General features: G+C 48.1%; 7 protein-coding genes across 7 annotated transcripts; 3 read left to right on the forward strand and 4 right to left on the reverse strand.

The window, feature by feature from the left end:
* Positions 1 to 62: 62 nt before the first annotated feature.
* I303_105446 (uncharacterized protein) lies at positions 63 to 1,873 on the forward strand (the record flags this gene model as incomplete). The annotated part of the gene is made up of 5 exons (XM_065969175.1): positions 63 to 197; positions 284 to 544; positions 625 to 747; positions 827 to 1,606; positions 1,706 to 1,873. The coding sequence occupies 5 exons, from the start codon at positions 63 to 65 to the stop codon at positions 1,871 to 1,873; spliced, it is 1,467 nt and encodes a 488-aa protein (XP_065825247.1).
* A 427-nt stretch (positions 1,874 to 2,300) lies between these two features.
* On the reverse strand, positions 2,301 to 6,420 carry I303_105447 (uncharacterized protein; the record flags this gene model as incomplete). Its single annotated transcript, XM_018408406.1, has 16 exons — positions 2,301 to 2,741; positions 2,833 to 2,898; positions 2,962 to 3,189; positions 3,243 to 3,317; positions 3,373 to 3,470; positions 3,535 to 3,761; positions 3,818 to 3,967; positions 4,029 to 4,127; positions 4,184 to 4,245; positions 4,305 to 4,451; positions 4,511 to 4,727; positions 4,791 to 4,905; positions 4,964 to 5,576; positions 5,633 to 5,670; positions 5,727 to 5,818; positions 5,888 to 6,420. The coding sequence occupies 16 exons, from the start codon at positions 6,418 to 6,420 to the stop codon at positions 2,301 to 2,303; spliced, it is 3,201 nt and encodes a 1,066-aa protein (XP_018262097.1).
* A 569-nt stretch (positions 6,421 to 6,989) lies between these two features.
* I303_105448 (uncharacterized protein) lies at positions 6,990 to 10,737 on the forward strand (the record flags this gene model as incomplete). The annotated part of the gene is made up of 11 exons (XM_065969176.1): positions 6,990 to 7,179; positions 7,237 to 7,567; positions 7,621 to 7,738; positions 7,797 to 8,562; positions 8,613 to 8,780; positions 8,845 to 8,984; positions 9,044 to 9,135; positions 9,185 to 9,576; positions 9,631 to 9,686; positions 9,746 to 9,973; positions 10,030 to 10,737. 11 exons carry the CDS (start codon positions 6,990 to 6,992, stop codon positions 10,735 to 10,737), a joined length of 3,189 nt encoding a protein of 1,062 aa, XP_065825248.1.
* Positions 10,738 to 11,227: 490 nt separating this feature from the next.
* Positions 11,228 to 12,007, reverse strand: I303_105449 (uncharacterized protein; the record flags this gene model as incomplete). Its single annotated transcript, XM_018408404.1, has 1 exon — positions 11,228 to 12,007. The coding sequence occupies one exon, from the start codon at positions 12,005 to 12,007 to the stop codon at positions 11,228 to 11,230; it is 780 nt and encodes a 259-aa protein (XP_018262095.1).
* Positions 12,008 to 12,588: 581 nt separating this feature from the next.
* Positions 12,589 to 13,323, reverse strand: I303_105450 (uncharacterized protein; the record flags this gene model as incomplete). The annotated part of the gene is made up of 1 exon (XM_018408403.1): positions 12,589 to 13,323. The coding sequence occupies one exon, from the start codon at positions 13,321 to 13,323 to the stop codon at positions 12,589 to 12,591; it is 735 nt and encodes a 244-aa protein (XP_018262094.1).
* A 2,651-nt stretch (positions 13,324 to 15,974) lies between these two features.
* I303_105451 (uncharacterized protein) lies at positions 15,975 to 19,013 on the forward strand (the record flags this gene model as incomplete). Its single annotated transcript, XM_065969177.1, has 7 exons — positions 15,975 to 16,144; positions 16,231 to 16,994; positions 17,067 to 17,685; positions 17,756 to 17,935; positions 18,004 to 18,124; positions 18,186 to 18,518; positions 18,591 to 19,013. 7 exons carry the CDS (start codon positions 15,975 to 15,977, stop codon positions 19,011 to 19,013), a joined length of 2,610 nt encoding a protein of 869 aa, XP_065825249.1.
* Positions 19,014 to 19,713: 700 nt separating this feature from the next.
* Positions 19,714 to 20,754, reverse strand: I303_105452 (uncharacterized protein; the record flags this gene model as incomplete). The annotated part of the gene is made up of 5 exons (XM_018408401.1): positions 19,714 to 19,729; positions 19,810 to 19,901; positions 19,994 to 20,179; positions 20,275 to 20,577; positions 20,722 to 20,754. 5 exons carry the CDS (start codon positions 20,752 to 20,754, stop codon positions 19,714 to 19,716), a joined length of 630 nt encoding a protein of 209 aa, XP_018262092.1.
* Positions 20,755 to 21,016: the final 262 nt, after the last annotated feature.

Consider the following 21,016-nt stretch of genomic DNA (forward strand, 5'->3'; position numbering starts at 1 on the left):
ACACAGACTTACGACGTCTCTCCTCTCTTCTGTTCATCAGTAGAAAAAGCCCATACAACACCATGTCAAGACACGATCATTTCTCGACTCGTTCGATTCACGTGGGTTCCGAACCTGACCCGTCAACGGGTGCCGTCGTGCCCAGCTTGAGCGTGGCTACTACATTTAGACAAGAGGGAGTCAACAAACCCTTACGAGTGAGTCCCTCCAACATGCTATCCATACATGTGCTCCCATTCTGCATGTCGACTATGTACGCTTACCAACGCATCTCTCATTCTAGGGGTTCGACTATTCCCGATCAAGTAATCCGACTCGATCAGATTTGGAATCCGTCCTGACATCCCTCGAAACTTGTCCTTCGGCTACCGTCGCCAACGATGCAAGACATGATGCCTCAGGAGGCGATAGTCTTGTCTTCGCCTCTGGCTCAGCGGCAACGGCTGCCGTTGCTCACTGGATCACCTTGAGCAAGGAGGAAGGTGGTGCAGGTGGGAAAGACGGTAAAGGTCACGGAGGTCATATACTGGCTGTCAACGATGTTGTGGGTGCATTTCGATGCTCACAGCTTTCATCTGAAGTCTTGAGGCTGACAACAGCTGCTAACATGCTATAATCACGCAGTACGGGGGAACAGCCAGGTATCTTTCCCGAGCTAGCGGTCCAACTGGGCTGGAAGTCACGTATCTCAACATGGAGAAAGCGGGCGAAAAAGGAATCAGAGAAGCTATACGACCAGATACAAAAGTGCGTTCCTTATCCTCAAATAGCAACCAACCTTTTGCTAGAAGATGTCGTCTAAGCTGACACTTCGATGGTCTTTTAGTTGATTTGGCTCGAATTACCTACCAATCCCCTTCTTCTCGTCCCGCCCGTCCGATTGATATCCGACATCGTACACTCATTACCATCTGAAACTCGTCCTCTGATTTTGGTCGACTCGACATTCCTCTCGCCATATTACTTTACCCCGCTTATCCCTACAAACGGCGAACACCCTCTGGCAGATATCACCATGTCTTCTCTGTCAAAGTACTCATCCGGACACTCAGATATCATCCTTGGTTCTCTGACCATCTCCCCAACGACCAACAAGCTCCGACCCGAGCTCCTCAAGGGGTTGAGGTTCTTGCAGAACGCAATGGGAGCTTCGCCGTCTCCGAGGGACTGCCATCTTATGATCAGAAGTATCAAAACCCTCAGTGTGCGAATGATCAAGCACGGTCTCAATGCTCTCCGAGTCGCAAGCTGGCTATCCACCGAAACTGACTTAGTCGAAGGAGTCAGATACCCAGGTCTCAAGACCGATGATGCTTTCGCGTATGTTCAAGATCTCATTTCGAGAAATGCGAAGAAAGAATTAAGTTTCTTAGGATGGAAATTCCCTTTCAAAGATGATACGCCTTTGGAAAATGTGGATGAGCGAAGGTTAGAGTATACGCGGACTCTGGGAATACCGTTCGGAGGGATGATCACTTTCGCTATCAAGGATGCGTCCGCTGAACAGACTGAGAGATTCTGCACGGAGCTGAGGATCGCCATCCTAGCCGAGAGTCTAGGTGGAGTTGAGAGTCTAGTAGAAGTTCCATATGGGATGACTCATGCGGTGAGTGCCTGCACCCATCTTTCCATGCTTCAGCATGTGTATCTTAGGATGAGACTTTCATGAGATCGGTCCGGCTGATCGATGTGTTGTCGTCAATAGCATCTACCGCAAGAGACGCTGAAAGAACTGAGAATCACACCTAATCTGATAAGGCTCAGTGTCGGTATTGAGGATTACGAGGATCTCGTAGAAGATCTCGAGCAGGCATTGGAGACGGCCATGGGGAAAGGCGAGAAAGGCAACGGTGCGGCCAACGGGAAAACCTGAGCTTGAAGCTTTGGTCTTGCCTTGGTTAATGGCACAATCCCACAGTGCTGAATGGTCTCGATTGTATGTTTCGATGTTCTGCTTCCAACGAACTATAGACCAGATCATCCTGCCGCAAGGTGTCGAATATCCATCGAATATCCAGTATGCAATTTGGTGTAAGAAGCCCTTCTTGTATTGTCTATTAGTAGAGCTGTATGTAAATATGTAAGTATGTAAGCCTTATCTGTGTATATGTACGCTCGCCTGTATCAACAATTCATAAGATGCCGTGATGCGCAGATGGAGTGCAGTTGTAACGATAACAAGCATCAGACGGTCCATATCTGAGGTCAAGGGACTTAATCTTATGCATGTGATATATTACAGTGTGCTATTTAACGAGTTCTCGATGTACATCGTATGGAGTCATTGCACTAGCAGTCTATTACTTCTCCTCTTCCTTCTCAATCTCACTCTCATTTTCACTTCCACTTTCCTCGCCATCTTCCATCTCCACATCCGCATCACTATCACTATCCTCATCACCCTTAATAATCGGCAACTCCTTCCTTTCCACCTCGAATCTCAACTTCGCAAAGCCCTCTTCGATCTCTTTCAACTTACTCGACGAGACACTGACCGCTCCCATCGCCGTGTCCGCCTCGAAGAGCGGCAAAAAGTATTTCTTGATCACTTCCTGGATATCTTGCAGCGTGATCGACGGTAATTTCTTCAAAAACTCTTGATCGTATTTCTTGCCTACGCCTTTGAGGACTTCGTTCAAGTACGCGGTCGATGCGGCAGATAAGACGGTCTCGGAGCGTCGGGCGTAGTCGTATGTCATACTTGATCGAGAACCGTCTACTATATCCTGATCGAGCTTGATCTGTACAGGGGAAAAACAGGTGCATTAGCTTTTACTCAAAGCGTCCCAGGTATTGCGGGGAGCTGCCAATACGTGGAAAACAATCACTCACACTTCCATCCACCAGACCGCGCATGATCTTCCCAGCAGCCTCATAAGCCAACATAGCGTTGGGACTCTGACACGTTGCGCTCAGTCAGCCCGACTATTCACGTCACTCTCAGTAATCTAGCTGGCTCACTCGGTACACTGTGAATCCAACTAATCCAGGTTCAGGATAGACCGAAACATTAGCTCCATAAGCCAACCCACTTCCCCTGATGGATTTCCAAAGGTAACTCTCCATCGCATTCAGTATGGCCGCGGCGAGTCGCAGAGCAGGTAAGTCCGGATGATCGTGTCCCGCTGGTCCCTTGGCGAAATGTTGGGAGTATGATCCTTCAATCGCAGGCATTGGGACAACGATGCACTATCAGGCAATCTTAGCTACCGAAGCTTGTAAATTGCAAAGTAGAGACTGACCTTCTTCGATGGGTTCTGACCCAGTTCACTCAGTGTTTGACGTGATGTGGACAGAGGCGCAAGAGGTTGGGCATCCTGGAAGCCAACAATGGTAAGCGCGTTCACGAGTTAGGTCAGGACTTCGACTCACCTTAATGGGAAGGAATGACCTTTGAAGCACCGATCTCGGTTTCTCCAAACTCATCACATCACCCATGACGGACACCCTCATCTTAGAGGGATCGAGCACTGTGCAATCATAATCAGTGCCCGTATCCAGTGCATCAACGTTGATATGCTATAACGAGCTCACGATGTCTTCGCAACTCCTCAAGCGCATTGATCACTGTCTCCGGCTCTTTCTCCAGAAGCTCAGCAGCTTTCGGAATGAAATCCAATCTTTGTAGGGTATCGCAATGTTGAGACGTCGATTTGGATTCGTCGTACGTCAACTTGTTTGCCCAAGCTACAGCTATGGTAGCCCCGTCTCGCTTTTCTTGTGGCAATTCCTGCAAGAGTCTGGCTACAATAACCGATAATCTGCCATGCATCTTTCAGCTCTTGAACAAGATTTTCGCGGATTTGGAGAAACGCACCGATCCTGAGTGAAGATTGCACCGGTGACAAGATCCCTTATCCAGGCTACAGCTTCTTCACATTGCTGAGTCTGCACCTTTAAGCTCACGCAAAGCACTTCAGCAAAATTGCCCCTGAATTCGAAGTGCGTTTGTTGAGATACGGTCAAGCTATATTCGAAGAAAACCTATCAGCTGTGTGACATGGACTGAAGATCGTCTGTCGACTCACTCGTTCAGCTGATTCACAACTTCTTCGTGCGACAAGACAGTCCCCTCAGCCCGCTTGACGCCAAGACTGAAGAGAGCGCTTGTGAAAAGGTTGAGATATCTAAACGCCTGGTTTAGCTCACATCCACTATCACGGTGCTAAAGATTGAGGCTTACGGTGCAAGATGAGTAGGTAGGCCAAATGTATCGAATAAAGCGGTCACGACGACGAAATTGGACTAGTATGTGCACGTCAGCTCCATACCGCAAGCACTCATGAAACCATCGTCATACGTACTTTTACATGGGAGAAATGAGCTTGATAAGGCAACTCTGGACCATCGGCATCAATATGTTTCTGTAACGCCCCATGGTCGATTTTATGCGACTGTCCTTTTGCGTCATTGATGGCAGTTTCAACAGGCACCCATGAGATACCCGCGGGCTACACAGTCAATTGGTTAGTCTGGCTTAGCTTGCCTTGATCAGATGTGTCTCACTCACATCTGTTATGGGGAAGCTGGAGATCACTTCGGAAGGAGGGGGTACATCGCTCTGCTTCTTCGCCTCTTCCACTTTTCTCTCCAGCTCTTTCAGCTTTTCTTCACCAAGCTCAGCCTTTCGTTTCTCCACTCGGGCCTTTTCGTCCTTCTCAATCTTGTCTGATAAAGCAGCAGACGGCTTGCCTATTATAGTGATCGACGGGGCTGATGCATAGTATCTGTCCATGTGACATGACATCAGCTTGAGTGTCGGCACCACTCGTAAGTCAAGGAATACTGACTTGTCGAGCAGAGAAATCCAATCTTCGGCTTTCCAGGACTCGAGAGTCTGATAATCCTTAAGATCCTCGAAAGCGACCGGCAGATCTTTCCCGTCCTTTTCTCCATATAAGAAGTCTACAGCCCATGTCAGCCGGGTCCTAGCAAGGTCAAATGATGGATCATATCCCCTCACCTCCGATCACCGCGTCCGCCAGGACGTCCGTAGCTCTGCTCTCCATGTAATCCAGGAGCTTTCTCTTGTCTCTTCTGAGCACTCTACCCATTCGTTCCATATCTATACCGTCGTCCTTCACGGTCTTCGCAATCTTCTCCTTGAACTTCTCTCCCATAGTTTGAAGGTGTTTGGCAGGAACGTCGGATATATCCACTTGTAGCTCATTGTGATTTACTCGGTCAGACGAATAGAAGCTGATGGATGTACAGTATGGTTTAGCGATTTCGATAAACTCCTTCGACAACGGCGAAGTAGCTGAAACGGTAAGGTAGTTCGACAGTATCTTGAGAGCTGTGTTGGTAAAGTAATCCATTGGTGAAGGGCCCAGGTAAGTCAAGGATACTTCTCCGACTGATTCGTCCTCTTCCATGAACTCTACGACCTTCGTGACTGATTCTGGTATACCCAGCTTATGTGAAGTGGTGGTCTCGACGAAGGGTCGTTGCCAATCTTCTGGAGGAGTGACCATATGTTGGGATTTACGTTGCTCAAGGATCAAAGGGTCGACTTTGTTGTTCAGAATGTCAAATAATTCGGGAATGGGTACGGCGCCGTCGATCACAAGGCAAAGCTATGTTGAATCTTAGCTGCTGCGGTCATTTATCAAAGTCTGATGTTGCAGCGTACGTTGTATGGCTGATAATATTTACCATGGTAGTCTCGTACTTCAAGTAGATCGAGGTCAGCTGAATGACTTTTCATCGTTAATTTCGATGCTCACTTTGCTGAGCGGTCAAGACTCTCAATTTGTGCAGCAGACCACCTGTCTCACTTCGGTACGCTGAAGAGGGCGGATACAAGGTTCGTTGAGTCCTATTGTATACGATGATATCCAGTAAGAATTCAGTCTTAGTGAATTTGATCCTGTACAGGACAACTCACTCCAAGGCCATCAAATCGCCAGACGTATTTTCCCTGCCTTGCATTTCGCTATACACGACTCCCGAATCTTCTCCGGCACCATTGATATGGTATACCTCCGTCACAAATCCTGAATCATCGATTGTCGGATGGAGTATGTGGTCAACATATACAGGTAACATCTTCAAGAACCCCTCACTTCCAGCAGTCGCGATTGTGTAAGCGGTATGGTCATTGGCTGTCCATGCGTTCGTGCCATTACTTCCTGCTCGATTGGCCAGCTGGTCCAATACACCTTTGTATGGATACTGTTTCGAGCCAAGGAATATCAAGTGTTCTAGAGTATGGGGTCTACCGGTATCATCGAATATCTCTGAGGCAATCGCGAAGTATCCATTGGTAATCGGTGCTTGATGACTGCCCAGCACAACAGTCAAGCCGGTCTTCTCGCTTCGCCATTTCGAGATGGTGATTGGAGCATATTTGATCGGGAAGGATTGAAGCAACTTGAAAAATCCGTAGTCTTTAGCTGAAGATGCATCGATGGAAGCCATTCTGAAGGAGCCTGTGGTTGACAGAATTCGATGCAAGGGATTTGAAGCGAGCCTAGGTGAAGACTTCGTTGATGAAATTAAGCTGCCTCGTGTCAAGCGATCAGCAAAGCGCTTGATAGGGATCATAGACCTATCGTCTGGAGCGCTCGAATTGAGAGGAGCGAGGCTGAGACTGGCTTTCTTCTCAATCTCAACTCTATCACTAATCCTCTTTCCATCAAGTTGAACATGCGGAACTCATCCCTAACTTGCAATACTCGTACAATCTCAGATGTAGGCTGCACACTTTCACACGGTTGCACCTTGAAGTGGAGGTTCGAAAGGAGAACAGCATAGGAGCAATGAGAAACCCGTCATCTTGCTAAACCTATGCCTGTCTCGCGCTGTTTAAGTAGGTGGACATGTCTTTATACTCCGTGAGTTGGGTTGATTGGACCTGACTGCCTTATAATGTCGATCGCAAGTGAGCGATAGCTTATGACGCAAGTCGACAGGCCAAAATCATTTGTTGACAAAAACATTTGACTGCTTATCCACTTCACATCATCATATCATGCTTACATAGCAAGATGAGCGCATCAAGACCCAAGAGCAAGAAGATCATACCCAAAGCTGGCCCATCGACCCATCCCAAGCTTACACCGAAAACCAACAAAGCCGCAGTGCCGCACAAGTCTGCAACAAATGGAAACAGGAGACATGCCCCGCCTCCACCCAGTGCCGAGGTGGTGTTCCTCATGGAAAAGGGTAAAGGCAAAGGTATGCCATACCAATCACCTTCGAATACCCAGGCTGGAGCTGATCAATCATTCGTAGCAAAACAACCTCCCGCACCACGTTCAGTCACTTCGGTGAGATCGACAGAAGCAGAGGACGAAGATGACGAATTCGAGGAGGTGGAAATTCCCTCGGCTGCCGGACCCTCCTCGCCGTATCCCGGTACCCCCAACACAGGAGGCAACATCACGGCGGGCACTCCACCAGGTACAAATACGACAGCACCGAGCATAGATTACGATCTAGATGGTTATGGTGATGAAAGCGGAGACGAGAGCGGAGAAGGAGAAGAGGATGGGGTGATACAGCTTGAAATAGGAGGCGAAACGGCCGAAGAGAAGGCTAAGAGGATAGCTCTCGCTTTGCGCAAGTAAGCGTAGCTAGCTGAGAAAATGGGCGGAACGGAGCTGATGTGACGTTCAGGAAACCGATGACCTCGAAAGATCGGGCGATGCGGTTGGAGATTCACAAAATGCACGCTATCAGTCTTCTTGCCAGTACAGCAATACGGAATAGATGGTGTTGTAATACCCTACTCAAGGTGAGCTTGTTCAATCTGTGAGTGATGTGCGCTGCACTGTACTGATAAAAGGATGTAGGCACGGCTCCTATCACTGTTGCCACATCCTCTCCAGACAGCATTCAGCATTCCTCCATCACGGTTCCCCGACAAAGCCCAACGATCTCGACTTTTCTTCGATGCCTTGCAAGATCTAGTCACTTGGTGGTCCCAATCTTTCTTCGATGTATCCGACCCTACCTTAGGTCTACGTACCCGACCATGGGATGAGATACAGGAAATCATCGACCAATTACCTAAACTCGCTCGAGCGGACCTCACTCCCGGTCATTACTTAGCTCAATCAAAAGAGAAGGTGAAAGAGAGGGAAGATGCATTAGAATCAATGTCAGTCGGATCTGGAGCGGAAAAACTACGATCAGTGAACAGCTTGATGAAAAAGGCTCTGCAGCAAGAAGGGTCAAGGGATGTGTCGGCTCAACTTTTCGTCGCTCTGGCAAGAGCCTGTGGACTAGGTGTCAGGCTCGTAACATCCCTGCAAGTCGTACCTTGGCGCGCGGAGAAGGTGGTGCACAAGAAGAAGCCTGGTGCGGGACGAGGTGGTCGTACGGTGGCTAGCAGACAAGGTATGGGTCCTAATTCCGATGAAGAGGAAGAGGAAGAAGATGAGTTCGAAGAAGTCCCTATACCGGGACAGGACGCTCCGAAAGAAAGAAAAAATAACGTCAGAGCGGGAGGAACTAGGCGATTGCAGGACCCGACAGATCTATATAGGTTGAGAGCGCCCAAGCCTCCTCCTCAAACTGTTGGGAAACCATCCAAACCGAAGTCCAAAGCTAAACAAGGTAAGCCATCTGTCAGAAGTTGTGCTGAATGATAGCTGACCCCCTTTCAGACTTATCGGATCAGCCTCCCGTGTTTTGGGCGGAGATCTTCAGTCGCTCAGATCAACGATGGATTCCGGTCGATCCTGTCGCAGGAACTATACGTAAGAAGACACACTATGAGCCGACGTCAGATAGCGGGCCGATCAGAATGGTGTATGTAGTGGCATTTGAGGAAGGTAAGCCCTGGTCCGGCTTTTTCCTGGCTTCGACCTTGCCCCAGCACTGCTGATATAAGTGCAGATGGCTATGCTCGAGATGTGACTTTGCGATATACGAGAAACTTCGGTGCAAAGACCAGCAAATTACGTGTACCTGCTAAGAAGGATGAACCAGACTGGTGGGACACCGTGATGGGCTTTTTGACTCGCCCTTATCGCTTGGTGAGCTGTATCGCGCAGTGCATCGTGACTTTGCTGGACTGACATTCCGCCCGAGGTAGAACCGAGATGAGCATGAGGATGCTGAGCTGGAGACTAGTCAGTACTCTGAGGGTATGCCAATGCATATGAGCGGGTTCAAGGATCATCCCATGTAAGCCGCGCTTTTCATTCGTCAGCAACAAGGCTGATCTGCTGTGTAGATATGTACTCGAGCGACACCTCAAGCGTGAAGAGATCATACAGCCAAAACGAGAGATCGGACGTTTCAGAGGTGAAGCGGTATACCGTCGAGCCAACGTTGTACAATGCAAAACAGCGGAGACGTGGATGAGAGTAGGCCGTCGAGTCAAAGATAAACAAGAACCTCTTAAATGGGTGAAGCAGCGAGCTGTCACCTTACAGAAAAGACGGGCTCAGGAATTGGCAGTTCAAGAAACGGGAGAAGCTATTCAACAGGGCTTATACGCCGAATATCAGACGGAAGTGTATACTCCACCGCCGATAAAAGACGGAATCATCCCGCAGAACTCGTTTGGGAACATCGATCTATACGCTCCGACCATGTTGCCTGCTGGAGCTGTCCATCTGCCATGTGAGTTGCCAAGCTGTCTCGCCCGCGGAAGATTCTGTGCTGATGATCTTGCAGACAAGGGTATTGCCAAAGTCGCGAAGAGTCTCGAAATAAGCTATGCCGAAGCATGCGTACGTTACTTTGAACAGTCATTTACAAAACTGGACCGAGCTGACTGTCCCCTTCATAGACTGGGTTCGAGTTCAAGAAACAACGCGCAATTCCAACCCTAAATGGTATCGTCGTTGCTAAGGACAATGAGGAAATGGTGATGGAAGCATATGCCGAGTCTGCTGCCGCTGCTGAGGAGAAAGAGCGAATGAAGAAGGAAGAGCGAGCCTTGAAACGATGGGCGAAGCTTATCAACGGTCTGAGAGTGAGACTGAGATTACAAGCGGAATATGGCACTGGCGAACAAGTAAGCTACTCGACGGTCGAATGGTTGTCATATTGTCGTGCTGACTTCTTCGTCAGCTTGACGATTCATCGGCACTGAACCCACTAGCAGACCCTGCCACTGCTCCTGAAGCGCCGGCGAAAGGGAAGAGATCGGCCGTGTCTGTGCTGGCTGCTGCGCACGAGCAAGGTACAGCTAAATGGACTGATCAAGTCCGAGAGAAATCGCCCAGTCCGAAAAGTGAGGATGAACAGGCGATGGAGGACGTGTCGGTTCTACCCGAGGAAGACCCTACAATTTCAGGTTCGAAAGATGAGACAGTTGGGGAGCAGGATGGACAGGAAGACGTGAAAATGGAAGATGTAGAGCAAAGTCCTGAAGTCGAAGTTGTTCCCACGCCTCAGTCGACTAGCCGTCCGACGCGAATCACACTCAAGCTGAACAAGTCGAATGGCGTGTCCAGCCCCGAGTCCCGGCCTGCGAGAAGACCGGCAAGACCAACGAGAAAGCGTAAACCTGATGAAGACGCTGATAACCTGGACTCGCTGGAAGAAGAGGAACAACTCGATGAAAGACTTAAAAGATCGACGCGAAGTAAAGGTAAACCCACGCCGAAAAAGACGAGAACCAAGGCTGCTCCTGCGCCATCGACAGGAGGTGTGACCCGGAGTCTGAGGAGTAGAGCGCCTAAATCTGCGCAACAGGCAGAAGAGGAAGAAGAGAAGAGGCGGAAATTGCAAGAAGCCTTGGAGGAGGATAGCGATGTCGATTTTGAGATGGAGTAGATCTTTAAATATTCAATATTGGTTGTATTATATGTCATATTGTTAAGTGAATGACCACACTAGGTTCGAAATTCAAGATAGTACGATGTCAAAGTACAGTAGTCTCTATCAATCGTATAACCTGAAACTGAATAGCTGCAAAGGACAAGGCACTTCCTCCCATTTGCTGGCTCAATCGTGGATCTCAACGGATCAGCGTTCCGCGCCAATACTGTATACTCTCGATACGGCGTTTTATGTTGCCAAGCTACCACTCTCAAAGGCTAGCCTGCTTGATATGTGGGTGTCACAGCCAAGATCCCGCTCTCATCAATGATATGCACATCCAACAGTCGGAGATGAATGTATGCAACAGCAAACAACACACCGCGTTCGCCTAGTCACTACTTCGCGCAAATATCGTAGCAATGATATCTACGTAGAGTCGCACGTCGAGAGAGCTGCAAGTTGAGCAATTGGAACGAAATGGCAGAATTCGTTTCGATCCGCCTCATACAGTATCAAAATCCGATAAGACCAAAGTAGCACCCAGAACCTCATTGCCTGTGACGCTCATCTGCGGGTCTATGCACCTCCCGCATATGTCTCTGAACCCCACATCGAAATAATCAAGCCCAGTAAAATAGCCAGCATGCTCCACACTTCTGTTCACCGTGATTACCCCTGAGGTTCTTGAGATTGCAGTCTTCTCGTCGTTCGGGATCGCGATTTCGAGTGCACTCAAACCTTTGATCCTGTGTTCACGGATCGAATTATAGGACTGTTCAAAGATTTCTGCGAAGGGACTCAGAGCTTCGAATGCACTGATAGACTGATCCTTGGGTTCCTGAGTCCGTCGGTGCCTGAGTATCTCATTGGCGTCTACAGTGATCGTACTCTCCACAGACACTGATTTGACTTTGGCTTTCCCTACTTTTCTGAATCGTCCCGAGGAGTGCTCCAGTATGGTTACCTCGAGGTACCTTGGATCTTTCAGTAGCCAGAACTGTTTGATCTTGGCGCTCGCTGACGAATCCCCGGTACCTCTGGCTCTGTTTGGTGTACTCATGGCGCCGCTCGCTCTTGCCGGTGAGTCCACCACGGTCATACTGGCAGGTGAGTTTTGCCAATGATCGTCCCGGTTGTAATGCCGGTAAGAATCTTCGCTGATCTGCGCTGAGAGAGTTCCAGTATCTTTAAATAAGGGTTGATTCCTATAGTTCTCAGCTCGGTCAGAGTTTGGGCGGGTCAAGGTGGCCAGTCGCCCCCATGAGTCTGTGATTGATGGCATGATAGTCGTTGTGGATTGGTGGATCAGTTTGTTGAGTAGAAGAAGAAGTGGTTGGCTTATGATTTGGAGGAGTATGATTAAGAGGAGTGATTGCACCCGAACAAGTATATACACACGAGAAGACGTCACATATTCAACATACGCAGACCTCGATATTGTGACACACTGCTCTATGCCAGCACGGAGCTATTCCTCCTTTGATCAAGTGGTATGCCAGTCGATGGCATGCTGTCACAGATCTTTTGAGGGAGCAGAAGACTGGATGATGTTGAAAGGAGGACGAGCCCAATCGAAGCGGCTGTACTGTAACAAAGGACATACTCAGCTCAGTTGACCAGACTGACAGCACATCTCACCTACCTCATATTCACCTAACGAGTGTCAATCTCATATGTACTGTTAGACCTTCGAATAGGGTAGCAGACCCCCATGTCATGCTGTGTGGCTGGCTCTTAGCTTCAAGCGAAATCCATCAAATCCAAAAGGACGGCAATCGCATTGTGGCGGTCAACAATCCATATACCTCTGCTTAGAAATGCATACTATAGATCTCTTCAGCCAAATCCCCTTCGATCTCCTGACTATCTGTCGAAGTCCGATAACTCCATAGTAGCCGTCATTACTTCTGTACAAGGTACATGCATACCTACAGGTGGTCGTCCCGTAAAATGATCATTGAATCGTATCTCAACGATGTTGCCCCCCACACAGAGGCCGTCTACGTTCGTACTCGTCTGCACAGTGATTGCATCCGAGTTTCGCGAGATCTTGGATCCATCGGTATCGACGTCTGGAATACTGAACTCGAGCGAGTCCAGTTCATTTAGCCTATCTCCTCCCACGTTTGAAGTGAGATTCCCTGCGAATGAATTGGCAAAAGGCGAGAGAGCTTCATATGCGTTAGTAGAAGAATCCCAAGAGGGATCCCTGACAAAGTGGTGCCCGAGTATGTTCCAGGCATCGACGACTTTCGAGCTCGTCAGAGTTATAGAGAGCACCTCCGCTCTGCCTACCGTCTTTGGATGTCCGGTGGACGTGTCAAAAATCGTGACACGCAGATGGGTCGGGTCTCTGAGTTGCCAGGTCTGGGTGATCTCGGCTCTCGCTGGAGAATCTTCGACGGTCATACCGGAAGGAGAGGCTGTCCAATGACCTTCGCAACTGTAATACTGGTAACATTTTCCGTTAATTTTCGCAAACAGAGATCCAGGTTCTACGTCTTCGAACAATGGTCGACTCCTATGCGCTTCAGCCCTCGAAGAGGTTGGTCGATACTTAGTGGCCAATCGACCCCACTTATCCCGTACAGATTGCATGTTTGTTGACATTTGGAACAAGATTGGTCTTGGGTAATAGATGTGCAGAGTCAAAGAGGATTGTCGGATCTTCATTCGTGATCGGTACAGAGGGGTCCTCGTACAATTTATCTTGGCACGCCGCCTGAGGGATGCAGAGTGATCCATGAAGCTTGACGACTTCTCTCCTTTGGGCAGAGGAAACGTCACTGACTTCTTTGACCCTGCTTTCAGTCACTAAGACACCTCTCGTGGATCCTTTCTACTTTGTATGCAGAGGACTGTGATTCTCGGGTCAGGTCATACAGCGAAGAGTATCGAGTATCGGGAGACCATCACACTTGCTCTTCTATTATGTCACCTCAGCCATTCACGTTGACCACTTGCATGCATGAGAATCGAACATACATGATGAGTCGCATATGGGAGCCGTGATGCGGACAAGTCCTATGGAAGCAGGTGTCGGATGCAGTGCCGCTGCAGTATTACTTAGAGGTATCAAAGTTGCAAAGCTCAATCGTGGTACTCAGGATCTCTCCATCCTGACCAGGAACCTCGACTGACCACATCTTTCCACGTCGATGGAATGGTAGGACAATCGGATTTTCATCAGTTTTTGCGAGAGCCTCACTGCAAGTCAAGATCGCCGACTTGGTACTTCTCGATATCTCCGTTTTATCTTGTTCTGAGAGACCCAGTTGAATAGTGCGTAGCCAGTCCTCTCTGTCACGGGTCAGCAGGTCATTATTACCCAAATAAAATGTTTGCCACGTCTGGAGCTCTTCGTCAGTTTCAGCTTTGACGCTTCCTTCTTGAGAGCGATCTACTATATTTGTCGCCGCATAGGTTCCCATTAGATGCTTCTTGTCAATGGATATTTGACTGTTCAGAAATAGCCTTTTGATATCAGCTTTCCCGATTCTCTTGCTAGTGCCGTCGACATTGTCCATGATGTCCATCTTGATATTTTCAGGAATCCTGCGCTCCCAATTTGTAGTGAGATGAGCCTTGTTCTCCGAGGCGTTGATTGATAGGCTCTGGTGTGATTTTGACCAGAAAGCGCCATGGGTATAATACCATTGGCTGTCCTCCGCGAACTCCGCTACAGGATTGGTGGCGTCAGCAAATTACGCGCGGGTCCTGTAATTGGCAGCAATTGACGTATTCGGAAAAATCTCGGATGCGAGGCTACCCAATTTATCACGGTGAGAAGACATCTTGTCGTTTACTATTAGTATAGCGAGTCAAGCCTGAGTGCAATTGTACTCAGGATGATGGCAAGGTGAGTTGCAGCCATCATTAACCTAATATATTAGGTTTTGGTACAGCAACTTCAGTAAATCAGGCGAATCGACGACCCCCTCGTCCACTCGCTACGGTAGAAAGAATTTTCAGCAACAATGGATAGCCAGCTCATGAATATTCTTCCCGGAAGGCGTTTGACAGCGTATAGTTTGTTGAACGACTGAGGCCTTCCTTTACCGAGCAGAACCAAAACGAGGTTCTCGAGACAGAGACACAAGAAATCAAAAGCCTTTCTTCCGAAAGGATATTCAGTCAGTGACCTCGGACAGCCCAGACTATATAATTGTATACCCCTTGTTCTGCTGGCGACTGACTTCACATTATCAGCGTGGATCAATCAGGAATGCGGCGATCGATCCAGGTCGTCAGCTGAAACGCCTCCCAAATATAGCAATTCCATCATCACGCTCACGCTGAACTAAGCTTGAGGTCGATGGAAGGAAGGCAGGAAGGGATATACCGCATTATACCGTACGTTCTGTTTCTTTGGTTGCGGAATCACGTTATCTAGATAATGGGTACATCAGCACAGACACCTCTGTCCTAAGGATCGTCATCAATTGTAAAACGCTTTGCACGGGACGATCATTTGTTCTTTGTACCCTGAGTTTCTTATTCCCCGTTCATCCTGCGTTCTGCGCAGTCAGTTGCTTTGTTCTGCTAAAAAGATGGGATCTTGTCTTGGTACCCAGAGAATGAAGTGACGAAATATCCCATGTTCTTCTTGCCTTACCCTGACGGTTGCGCAGAAATTAAGATTTGTGTCACTACGTCATAAGTGCTAATTACGGTAATTGACACAAACAACCCAGAGTGGCGCGATCGTCATAGGTCCAAGCCAAATACTACCACTCAGGCTAAAAATCATCAACAACAAAAAACTAGTGACATTTTTTCACTAGTACGCACTAGCTATTTTCGGTGGACTGCTCGCTGCTTCTTATCGCCAAATCATATATACATCTCATCATTGTCAAGAAGTACTCTTTCATCGTATCTACCCACTTGATCATCATCACTCAAGTAGCTGACTAACTGGGCTCGTGCATATAGGTGAGTTTTAATGCACTTTGCTCAAAGGGATGCTGTTATTCGCTTCCGATGTGTACCCTCCTTTCAACTTGCGTTCTAGCTTGAAACGTACAAGTTGAATGACGCTGATGCTAATTTAACATCATTTCGCTCTCATTACGCTCCCCAATCATCTTCGTCAAACCCAATCGAATCGACTCTATATACCTCACAACCCATATTTAACTTACGTCAATTCCCCCTCTCCCACCCCGATCATAGCCTTTGACCCTACTATTCAGAGATCTATCTACCTTGATCGACTGGCCCCTTGGTAGCTTGAACTCCCACTTACCATGTCCGCAACCGGAAAGGACACCTCGACAGCGTCCACATCGTCCTTTGTGACGGCGCTGGTGACTGCTGGTATCACTGTCGGAGCACTGACGGCAGTATGGCTGTTATTGCACAAACGAGCTAAGCTTCATCGGGTCTTCCAGCCTAGATCGGAGTTTGCGCCCGATGGGTGAGTCCAAATTACTGTATCTTGTGGTCAGACGCTCTAGGCGCAATCCGATCAGAATGCTGACAGCCTTCGTTATTATCTCACAGCAAGAAGCCCCCAGCATTGCCCTCCGGAATATTTACGTTCTGGAAAACGGTTCTATTCACTACGCCCGATTCGGATCTACTCATTTCCAACGGCCCCGATGCTTACTTTTTCCTCCGATTCATCAAAGTCTTCGGCCTCAAGATGCTTCTACCCTACTTCCTCCTGACTTTCGTCATTTGCATCCCAGCTTCAGCCGTCAAGCCAAACAACCAATTGGAAGGACTAAACTTGCTCTCTTTCGGAAACGTTGACCCAAGCCACCAGAACCGACACATCGCTCATTTCTTCTGCGCCATCATTTTGATGGCTTGGACTTGCTATCTGATTTGGCAAGAGTACAACCACTTTGTACAAATCAGACAAGCTTGGTTGACTTCACCTCAACATCTCGCTCTCGCCAGAACCAGAACTGTTGCCGTCACCAATGTACCTGACTCTGTCAACTCTGAAAGCGGTATGAAGGAGATCGCGTCGATCGTAGCTAGAATCGACTCCACCACGCCCGGATCAAGCGTTCCATCTGCCAATGGTGGTAAACACCAAGACCCTAGAATCTCCACTGCGACCGAAGGTACCGCTGTCAACCCATCCAACGACGCCGAAGGTGGTATTCGACAAGTTTGGTTGACCAGGAAATGCAAAGATGTTGAAAAGGTCTGGCAAGAAAGAGAGAAGGAGTGTGCTAGACTCGAAGGCGGCGCTTCTAAGTTGATCAAGTTGGCTAACAAGAACCAAGCCAAGGGTAAGACACCGGAAGCCAAAGGTGAGCTCAGCGATCATCCCTTTCATTAATCAGGGTGATGCTGATGGCTGACCTCTGACTGTGCGGATTCAGGTCAGTACGATGCCGAAAGGTCATCTGGAGACATCATCAGTCGATACGTTTTGGACAAGAAGCGACCGACCTGGAAACAGGGCCCGCTTGGTCTTATCGGCCAGAAGCAAGATCTCGAATCATCCCCTCTTTACATCGCTGAACGAAACGCCAAGTTATCTGAAGTCAGAAAGACCATTAATGACCTTCCTCAAGGGAACACCGTCTTCATCAGATTTGCCTCACAACACGAAGCCCACGCCTTCGCGAGACTGATTGCCGAGACCGATAAATCCAACAAATTGATCAAAGCCGGTGTCGAAGTCGTACCCGAAGACATTGAATGGTCAAACATCTCTATGAACCCATACCAGAGAAAAATCCGAAAGGTCATCTCCTGGGCTCTCACCATTGGACTCATTATCGTTTGGGCTATCCCTGTCGCATTCGTCGGTGTGGTGTCCAACATCGATGCTCTATGTCAAAACACTTCCTGGTTAGCATGGATTTGTTCTAATGGACCCGTCGTCAAGGGTATCGTCAAGGGTGTTCTGCCTCCAGTCTTACTCGCTGTCTTGTTCATGCTTCTACCTATCGTTCTTCGGTTGATGGTCAAGATGCAAGGTGAAGTCAGAAAGACGTGAGTGAACTGAACGTCACATGTGAGTCCGGGTGTGCTTCCGCTGACCTGATCATTTTTTTTCCGTTAGCGATATCGAACTTGGTCTCTTCTCGCGATTCTGGTTGTTCCAAGTCATCCACGGTTTCCTGATCGTCACCGCTGCTGCCGGTCTTATCTCAGCCCTTTCCGATATCAAGAACACCGTTGGACAATTGCCAACCCTCTTAGCCGAGAAGCTACCTACTGCCTCCATCTTCTTCCTCACTTTGTAAGTCTAAACTCGGTCCTGTGCTCCAGCATTTCCCGCTGACCTTGGAATCTTTTGACATTACACAGCATCCTCACGGCCACCTTCTCGAGTGCCGCTAAATCGTACTCGCGAGCTGTCGCTTGGGTTATGTTCCTCCTTTCCGGAGTTCTGGCTGGAAACACCCCTCGAAAGGTGTACCTCAAGAAGGTGAGCGGATGTTTCCTGAACGACATTGCGTCGGTAGTGATTGACGTCGACCATTTTGCAGTTCAAGATGGACACCTTCACATGGGCCACCGTTTTCCCACCAACATGTCTGTTGATCTGTATCACCATCGTCTACACTGTCATTCAACCAGTCATGACCCTTCTTGCTCTTGTCGCATTCTGTCTCCTCTACGCCGCCTACAAATACCTCTTACACTGGTGTGCCGATCAACCCGATGCTTCCGAGACTGGCGGTATGTTCTACATTAAAGCACTCCGAACCGTCTTCGTCTCCCTCTACCTCGAGGGTATCTGTTTGGCCGGATTATTCTTCTTGTCCAGTGATCAAGATGGTAACAGATCCAAGAGTGGTCTCGGTTGTGGAGTAATCATGGTGAGTTCATCTACTCTCGACCATCTTGTTTTTTTGCTTCAGCTCACTGATATGTCTCGTTTGTCTCTACAGGTTGTTGTGATCGTCGCTGTGGCTCTTTTCCAGACATACATTGACTGGTTCCGATTCAAGAAACCATACCTTTACTATGTCCACTCTACCACCTCCAACCCTAAATCAATTGGTATCGACCCTAAGACAGGTGTCACTCAACAATCATCCAACGAGGAATACTCACCTGAGAATGCTGGACCAGAACACGGAAACACCTCTGGATTCCACTACAGAGCGTTTGACCACCCCGCTTTGTGGAAGAAACAACCTGTCATCTGGCTTGCGAACGATGATCTTGGCGTCGGTGCTCATTTGACCGAGAAGATTAATGCCAAGAATGTAGAAGCTTCTACAGAGTTCACGTCGATGGATGCGAAACAGAAGATCCACGTCGAGAGGAGTCCACCTGATGAAGCTTGGTATGGAGGATTTTCCAAATAGGTTTTCGAGCTTCCCATCTAGCTCAATACACGAGTTTGCCTTGTTTCTTGTTTCTGATAAACTTGGCAATGAACGTACCCTCCCCACCGAGCAGTCGCTTATTTATCTATTCTATACACGGAATGTCACTTTTATAATCATCATAATAATATCTACCACGGATAAGTTACCTATCTTAATAACGCTTATGCAACCCTTCCACGATATTGGATATTGATATTTGATGTTGGAACCTTTGTGAATCGGTCACGCATTATTCATCACATCAATATACATGCGTCCGATATGAGAATCGCTCGATGAGACTCTGTTTATGTGGCCCAGGCGCAGTCGACGTAAAAATGCTTGATCTGACAGCGGAGACGTGATACGGTGTGACATGGGAAAGGGGTAGATAGAAAGATGAAGATATGATTGGTGTTTATATCTGACGGAGAGAAATCACACAGAGGCTCATGATTATCCATTCGGGAGTGTACGTTGCTCATTCGAACGACCGATTTGTAATACAATAAAAGGTTGCGCGAGAAGAGTAGAGTAGAAGTTGAGTATTACAATTGTTTGGCCGTCACACTTCAGCGGGTCAAAGCTAGGTAGCTAGCTCTAAATGGAAATTCGAGATAGGGTTATCTTCAGATGTCTTTTCTTGTGTCATATTTGTACTTGCTTTTGGTCATTGTAGGTGCTTTCGAAGTCGTTGTTACCATTCGAATTCGCTATACATGACCACGGCACAATTAGACATATGATACCTTCTTCATTTCGTATTGCCAGTATCAAGGGAGTATTGACTCACCCATTACATTTCGCGAATAGATAATCGCGCCCATTGACATGTATCATACCATCTTTGAACACCGTCTTCCACTTGTTCTTCACTCTTTGCACCTGATCAGATCACAGATCACAAATCACAACCCAAAGATCAGTTGTTCTCCCTCTTCTGGCAAAACGAGACGATATAAGTGAAGCCTGCTTACCTTGTCGTACACACAGAAAACGATATCGGTATCTCCATCGTCGTCCCCACCTTCCGCATCATCACGCAGCTCGTCATCCGAATCATCCAGATCAGAATCTATTATATCGTCTCCGGGCAATAATCCAGCGGCGTTCGGTTCGGGTCGATTTGGATCTATAGGTATGATTGGTTTCACATCCTCGCTCTAATACCGTCGTCCACATCAATCAGCTTGTCAACCCATGTGGTTTTGTGGAAGCTGAGGAGTGGGGAAATACTACTCCAGATGGAGTAACTTACAGCTCCTCCCCTGATACGCATTATATCGTCCGTCGGCTCAGCTTTCACCTGCAAATCCCCATTTAAGTGTCGTCCAGGTAACGCCAATCCTTGATTCGAGGGCGGAGGCGGGAATATACCACCTCCGGAAGGTGATGATATTGGGTTTGTCGGTATTGTTGAATTTGGTGATATCCCTTCTCCGCCGCCACCACCGCTGCCATTATTGTCATTATCGCCTTCCCCTGGTTCGGGAGAAGAGGAAGATCCGGGCGCTCGAGCGAAATCTGCTACGCGGGTTTCAAGTAATCTAGCTTCCCATTTCTGGGCAATTCAAAAGCTTCAGCTGTACGACCACTACGACCAATGTTTGTACTTTGATTATAATTGCGAAGATCGGAGGAGGTAGAATCTAAACGTATTGGTGCTTCCGAAATTGGAACAAGCCGAACAGGAGTATTTACTCACCGCTTGTAGATTCAGTAAGACTTCTTCCTCCATTCCATATTCCTCGAAATCCACTTTGACATTAGCTACTACGTCGTCAATGATAGAGCGATATGTCTGAGGCTGTATTGCGCATGCAGGTTTGCAAGAAGTGTGTTGGGAGATGTATAGATTTGTGAGGTGAAGAAAGATGAATAAGGAGGTTCGGAGTCAGCCGAAAGTCTACGCATCTTAGATGAGACGTCACGAAGGCGCAAAAGCGTGTGTGGGAATAGGGCGATCAACTGACCACTATCTTGTTCGACCTGAAAGAGAG

Source organism: Kwoniella dejecticola, chromosome 6 (genome assembly GCF_000512565.2).
Source record: "Kwoniella dejecticola CBS 10117 chromosome 6, complete sequence".
Taxonomy (NCBI): Eukaryota; Fungi; Basidiomycota; class Tremellomycetes; order Tremellales; family Cryptococcaceae; genus Kwoniella; species Kwoniella dejecticola.